Below are 7,966 nucleotides of genomic sequence, written 5' to 3' on the forward strand. Positions count from 1 at the left end.
AAATATATTTCGAAGATATCACATACAAGACGATACAATTCTTTTCTAATGTCCTGAAAATATTCAAATATCAAAATTGTCTTTGATGATGTCAATATAATGTTAAAAACTGTATGTTTGGGAATGTTACGTATTATTTAATATCGTTATAATAATATTCCATCAATGATTTGTGCTCACTGAAATACATGTATCATTGCTTCAACCTTGTAGTTAGCAAGCATTGGTAACAATTTGTAGTGCATTGCCCATCGCAAGGTGGCATTGCTATCGTTTTGGCCAGCTATGGGAGAGAAGTAAACAAAAGAACTGATACGCTCCATTCGGAGACGGTATGCCTGGAGTGAAGTGGTAATCCCGTTCTCGAACGTGTCGTGTGGTTTGTCCATGCACAAAATTAGAGACGTTATTCAGGTAAGTATAAACATTATTTATATTGTTTACTTGCTCCGATCATTATAAAATTCTATAAATTGTACGATATTTTAAACGTTTAAACCTTTGACATCTGTCCTTGAAATTTTCTGTTAAATATAATATTCTTGAAAAGTAACGATTTTCTTCCAAAAACTTTCTACTACACACACGTGACATATGAGAAAGAAATTTTGATAAAAGAGCTATTTTCACAATTCATCACATTTGTAACGTTCGTTTAAAATAAATATCTGTAGTAAGTTTAGTCATTAACATTAATTTCCAACTAAAAACAGATTGTTAATAATAACCATTTATTTATTACAAAACTGGTTTCTTTTTATTGGTACCAGTATTGTTGAGGAATGTGTGATTAAAAGAATTCTAAAGAATTCTAAAGAGTTTTAATTAAAAAATAGAAATTATTTTAATACACATATTATAAGATCAAAATAAATTTTCAATTCTTTTCCTCATTTATATATAAATCTAAATATTTTTATGTATTAAATATAAAAATAGTGTGATTGAGATAGAAAAAAAAGAGAAAGAGAGAGAAAGACTGCATTCTTACTTTTACCTAAAACTTATCAAGAAACTCTCAAAGTTTTATTTAGTATCTACTTATCTAGTTGTTAATCTTGTTCTATCTTCTACTCTTATTAACCTAACCTAACTTTTTCTAACCCAACCTAATCTAATCTAACCTAATATAATAAAATATCGAGTAAAAAAGAAAGATTTATATGAAGTCTATTAGAAGTTACCGTGGAGTGCGGTTCGGACTTAGTCTTCAATCTTTTCGTTCTTACAACATGAAATATCACATATTAAAATATTTTATATTAATGACTAAGAAAGACAATATAATAATAGATGTAAGTTTTATACAAAAAGAGAAATATGGCTTGGTAGATCATTACGTGCTTCTAATCGAGCAATTCGAACGATATTGTTATAATCATATTGATCTCTCTGGATTTGTTTTTCGCACTTAGATATAAAAAATATTAGAAAAACTCGTTTATATTTAAAATCTCAATTTATTACTAATACTTACTGATATTGACATCAAGAAAGACGTTCAAGCGCTCATTATCGCAAGCGAGAAAGGAACAAAGTAGGCCTTTGTGATGTTTGATCATAAATTAGTGACGTCACATTTTCGCACGTGAGGTTTCCTATTAAAGCGGGAAAAATTAATTCGCACGCAATGATTCAGACACGTTGTATGGAAAACGTATGTCAGCGTATGTTTATGTATAACTTATGTTATTAAATTCTTCATTTCTAATAAAAGTATACATGCATTTGAGCAGCACATATAATTACAACTATCCTTTAAGAGATTGCCGCTTTTTTATCGACAAGGACCACTTGCCCCTCTCTCTCTCTCTCTCTCTCTCTCTCTCTCTCTCTCTCTCTCTCTCTCTCTCTCTCTTTTCCCTCTTCACTCTAGTTTCTCCTTCTTTCTATTTCTCTTTCTTCTCGTACAGTCGGTGTTGGAAATGATTAACTTAGCCGATAACATTGTAAGATTTAATTTAATTAATTCCTTCTTTATGTTCTATAAGTAAAATTAAAATGAAAAAATCTTATTTATAGACTACTTTTGTACACAATATTAAATATCTCAATAATACGTTAAAAATTTTTTATAAATATGCTCAATTGTACAATGACATAATGACGAAGAATGAAGATTATAACAATGTAGATAAAATTTCTTGCATAAGTAGCAATTAATCAATAATAAAATAATTATGAATATTAACATCTAGCATTTTTATTTCTATTCATATATAATCTGTTTATCACACTATCATAAATAGAATGTAATAATCTGATTTTAAAATTGTTTGTGTGATCTGATAAGTTTATTTGTTTGCTAATCTTAAAGTTGATTGAAATATCGTTCAAATGTTATCGGTGGATTTGTATAAGATAACACAAAGTAGTTGCACTATGTCGCAAAAATACCATGTAGTTATAACGAAAAAATGATAGTTTATTAATTTAAAGCCGATCTTTTCCATATTTGCAAAGTTAGAAACTATTTATGTAGAAAATCTAAAAAATCTAAAAAAAATTGCATGTAAATAGCATGATTACAATCATTTATAATATTATTACAGGAAAAATTTTCACGCTAGATCAGGACATTGCTAATTAAAAATTATGCGGTTATTATGTTAAATTAAAAATTAACGTTATCTAATTTGCGTATAATTTTATAAAAATACACTACGATCAAACGTTCATGTAACGTTAGTTTGTGATAAGTAATCGATTATGAAATTTGTTTATTAATATTTGTGGAGATTTAATAAAAAAAAATTGGATGTTTAGAGGAGAAAACTGAAATGTCGTCGAGAACAGATGTCGAATTAGTTACACCCACAAAGAACACCTCAAACATACAATGCAACGTAGATATGGAGATTACTGTTTCAAAAACATTGCAGAAACATACCACTGTACGAGGAAAAGTTTCAGAGATTTGTAAATTTGGCACATTGATTGCCGTTCTCATCATTCTAATAAGGTGTGTGTACATGAATGGAAAACAATTTGAGTTACAGGTAAGAGCAAATTTGTTAAATGTGTAAATATAAACTGGAAAAGAGAGATTTATATATAATGCGTGTATATATATACAAGGTGTTCGTGATCTTTCGGAAACGAAAAAGTGCGAAGATTAATCAGATCAAACTGAGAAAAAAGGTCAAGTACCATTTTGCAAAAAAGTATGCAAATTTTCAAGTTATTAATTAAAACAGCCTCTAAATGTGGTTATTTTCAATCATTAATTCAATCATTAACTTAATAATTATCGCGATTTTTGCAAAATTGTACTTGACTTTTCTTCTCAGTTTGATCCGATTAATCTTCATCTTCATCTTATAAATGCAACAATAGTGCATACACGTTTCAATATATGTTCATGACAGAAACATAGAAATCCTAATAAATGTGGATCACGTTATAATAATAGCTATACTATGAACTTTGAGAATTAATCATTAGTTTTTTTTAACATGTCAAATGTACACATATCCATATATCATAAATGCTACACGTAATTTATCAATAGTTTATTTAACATGAAACGTACAAATAACATAAATTGGCTATTATGTGCACTTTAATAATCTTACTGCAGTCAAAATTACGTTCATTGTTTAAACTAATTAAACGTTACTATTTCGTAAAGAGAGATAATAATTCTTATTTCTTAGAAATTATAAATTTGGATAGTTTGCCAAATATTCAGATAGATGGTAAATAAATTTAACATTTTTTATATTTTTATATTTCAGATGAATGAATTGAACTACAACATTGTTCAATTATCGCGTCAATATGATATGCTCAATCGAAATCTAAATCACATATGCTTTGATAAAACAACATATTCTAATGATTTCATTAATTTAATTAAATCTACTCACGAACTCTCTAATCTACTTAAGTTTTATATAAATGATGAGCATATATATGACAACAGCGAGGTTGGTACATATGTTAATCAAATAATTTCATCTGTCTTAAACCAATCGGTACATCATCAGAACGAAGAAAGTATGACTGAATTGAATTCCAATGCTAGTTTAGATAATATTATGACATCATTGAATAAAAATATTTCAATCTTCAATCTTACCAAGATGCAATATTTTTTACGCGATCTGATACAAATTTTACAAACCTCCGAAATACCAAGTCTCACAATGACAAAAGATGGCAAGACCAATACTGATATGTTAAATTCTCAGAAGGAATCGCGGACTAAAAGATTACGAAGAGATAATGGTAAGAATAAAAAAGGGAATAATATGAAAAGACCCAACCGCAGTTTCAGACGATTGGGTATGTCATTTTTTTAATCATTTCATCTTATACTTATTAATTATTTTAACAATTTCATCTTATACTTCTTTTATACAGGGTTTTTATACAGAGTGTCCGGAATCTTTTGGAAACGAAAAATTGTGAAGATTAATCAAATCAAACTGAGAAAAAGTCATGTACCATTTTGCAAAAATCGCAATGTTTATTAAGTTATTAATGATTGAAATTGATCACATCTAGAAACTCTCTTAATTGATAACTTGAAAATTTGCGTACTTATTTGCAAAATGGTGTTCGACTTTTTTTCTTAGTTTGATCTGATTAATCTTCACAATTTTTCCAAAAGACCTCGGATATCCCGTATTATTCTATTAAATATAAGACAACAAATATATTGATATTCTTCAACTAATTCCTCATAATTTATTAGGTGCGCAAGTTAAGTTTCCGGGTTTTTCTGATCAATGAAAAATGGAAAATTTCAAGAGAAATACAAAAAATGGTTTATTCAAAGTATCGTCCCTCGCTAGCTACACATTTTTGCCATCTCTCTGGCAATACATGAATACCGCGACGATAAAACGACGCGTCTTTGGACCGGAACCATTCATCCAACCAATTTTGCACTTCTTCGAAATTGGCCAAGTGTTGCCCAGCCAAGCCATGCGCCATCGACCGGAACAAGTGATAATCGGAAGGGGTCAGGGTACCTATCATGGAACTCGTCGGAATCGATTCCGATCGGAATAATTCCGTTTCCCTTAGAAAAGACAATAGAAATCTAGGAAATAACGGAATAAATTCGATCGGAATCGATTCCGACGAGTTCCATAATAGGTACCCGGGTCTGGCGAATACGACGGGTGCGGTAGCAGATCCCATTTCAGCGTTTTGATGGTGTCCTGGACGATGGAAGTGCGATGGCACGGCGCGTTGTCGTGCTGCAATATCACTCGTTCGTGTCTCGTGTCCCATTCTGACCGTTTCTCGAGCAATGCATGGTTCAAATTGATCAGTTGTTGTCGGTAGCGATGCCCATTGACTGAGTTTCGCCCGGTTTCAGCAGCTCATACACGATTCCTTTCTGGTCCCACCAAACGCAGAGCATTGTCTTCTTTCCGAAGCGATTTGGCCGTGCCGTCGATGTCAATGCTTCGCCAGGTGAAAGCCACGATTTTTTGCGTTTGGGATTCTCGAAATATATCCACTTCTCATCGCCAATAACAATTCGATGCAGGAAACTCTTTCTTTCATGCCGCAAAAGCAAAATTTCGGAAGTGACTCTTCGATTTTCCATCTGTCTCTCAGTCAACTCACGCGGCACCCATTTTCCTTCCTTTTGAATTTTTCCCATGGCATGTAAACGTTTGGAAATACCTTGGCGAGTCGTGTTTAATGCCTCCGCAAGTTGATCTTGTGTTTGCGTATCATCTTCATCCAATAACGCTTGCAGATCGGCGTCCTCCGGCTTGTTTTTGGTCTTCCGAAGCGCTCCTTGTCCTCAGTGTCGAAATCGCCACTTCTGAAGCGTTTAAACCAATCTTCACAGGTAGTTTTCGATGGTGCATGTTCGCCGTAGGCCTCCTCAAGCAAACGACGTGCTTCAGCTGTACTTTTTTTCAAGTTAAAGCAGAAAAGCAGAGCTTCCCGCAAATACTGTTTATTTGGCACAAAACTCGACATCTTCGTTGTTAGAAAAAATATTTTTGCGTTGCGATATGTGTTGGTATTACGACTGGTTACTGTTAACAAATGTCCAAGCTATAAAAAAAAACACAACTTCAGACATGTATATCGACTACATGTGTTGTTAGCGTCATCCATGTGTGAGACCCGGAAACTTAGTTGCGCCTCTAGTAAAAAGAAACATTCCGCGAAAACCAGTTAAATATATTTTAAATGTAGTTCATATTTGTCCTTTATATGGACCAAGTTAAATTCAAACAAAAATAAAATATTAAAGTAAAAAGTAATTTAATTTAAGTATGTTTTTAATATGTATTCAAATTAAATTCAATTTAAATATGATCCTGCTATTAGATTAACTTGGTACAGATGCACATGTAGATCATATTAATATTTAATATGTATCTAACCAAGACTGAGTATAAATTAGCTTTAATATTTGGAACAAATAAGATTTTGATCAACTCCTAATTTGATTTTTATTTGAGTTTAATTGGTCCATATAAAGGACAAATATAATGCCGTATTTAAAACATCTCAAGTATACATATTTCGTCATAATATCGTTAAGATGCGTCTGCATATAATATTAAAATATTGGCTTTACTAAGAAGGAATTTTGCCGGTATAAACAAGACATCTAGTGCTATAAAAATTGCAGCAATATTACTACATATTTTGATATGAATGACAATTGTGCTTATTTTTTCCGAAAGAAAATGCAATTCAATCGCAATTATTATAGCATAAATAACTCAATATTATATGATGAAATTTATAACGCAATAAATGAATATATTTTAAAAAACGCATTTCAAACATGTTGTGTTGTTACAATTGCATCATAAATTATGCATTAAACGTTTGCAATGCTATTGTTATTTTGAATTTCTATCCGGGATATTTAACTATTTTTCGTTAATTAAAATACCATTTTTATACATGTATTGCTTAGTATTAATTAGCTAGTTTTATTCAATGTTTAATATTGATTTAATTGAACCAAATTTACATAAAAAAGAGTGTTAAAGCAAAGAAATAGAAGCTTTTTCCACTTTATAGATCCGTTGGTAGCTACGTTTGTTGGTGCAATACCAGAACAACGTATTTACGATACAGGTATCTAAATAATAAGTAAATAGTAACACAGACTGATCGTTTCAACACCTTCCGGACTTACTAAAATTTTATAGTTCACTTTTATTATAATATCAATAAAAATAAGTATAAAATTTATAAAATATTGATATACGAAAAACTGATTCCTAGTACAAATTGGGCCATGGAAGAAAAACAATAGGACCAGTAGCCATTTTGATTTTACTAAGTTTCATTTGGTGGAGGACAATATGTCGATCGAAGTTACCATAAGTGGTTTATACATAATCTCTGTACAGGTCGAGATCTTCGTCTACCCAGTACTTATCAGATCAAAGTTTGCAAAATTTTCCCTGTTATGATGGACAAAAATATCCATTACAGATTTTTTATTACGGAGAATCAAAAAAATGTTCGTATGACGTATTGTTAAATTCTGAAGGCATGTTTGAGGCAAAGCAGCTCGTTACATGCATCACTGCTACTTCTCATGCAACTAGTGAGATAACGTGCCATACGAGTGTAGTCACCTATCTACAAAAAGGCGACAGACTAAGTATACACCAAAGGGAAACAGATAGGTAAACCGTAAATACGTGAATTAAATAACATTTTTATTTTTAGTATTGTCTCAAAAAAGACGAAATATGTAAAATTTTTATACTTTTAGGTTGATTGATTTGAGAGAGGGATATAGTCATGTACAACTTGTGATGCTTGCGCAAAAGAAGAGGCGGTAAAAAATAGAGTTATAAGTTTGCTTGTGAATGTAAATATATTTTCTCAATCTGACAAATATATAACATTTATTCTCATAACGTTGATAAGCCAATGGTTGTGACTAGTACGAGTAGAATTAATGAGAAGTTATGCTTACAAGATAATTGGTGATCTCCCGGGAAAAAGTAATTAT

General features: G+C 31.1%; 1 protein-coding gene across 3 annotated transcripts; it reads left to right on the forward strand.

Moving 5' to 3' along the window:
* The first annotated feature begins 241 nt into the window (after positions 1-241).
* Positions 242-7,966, forward strand: LOC105186059 (uncharacterized). Of its 3 annotated transcripts, none has more exons than XM_011146004.3 (8): positions 242-414; positions 2,767-2,999; positions 3,738-3,929; positions 4,194-4,287; positions 7,018-7,074; positions 7,225-7,352; positions 7,438-7,634; positions 7,724-7,966. In XM_011146004.3, exons 2-8 carry the CDS (start codon positions 2,781-2,783, stop codon positions 7,791-7,793), a joined length of 957 nt encoding a protein of 318 aa, XP_011144306.1. In that variant the 5' UTR covers positions 242-414; positions 2,767-2,780; the 3' UTR covers positions 7,794-7,966. The 3 variants fall into 3 exon arrangements, with proteins under 3 accessions (XP_011144306.1, XP_025158154.1, XP_011144307.1); XM_025302369.1 differs by having other exon boundaries at positions 4,194-4,230; XM_011146005.3 differs by lacking the exon at positions 7,018-7,074 and having other exon boundaries at positions 4,194-4,230.

Source organism: Harpegnathos saltator, unplaced genomic scaffold (genome assembly GCF_003227715.2).
Source record: "Harpegnathos saltator strain DR-91 unplaced genomic scaffold, Hsal_v8.6 scaffold486, whole genome shotgun sequence".
Lineage (NCBI taxonomy): Eukaryota > Metazoa > Arthropoda > Insecta > Hymenoptera > Formicidae > Harpegnathos > Harpegnathos saltator.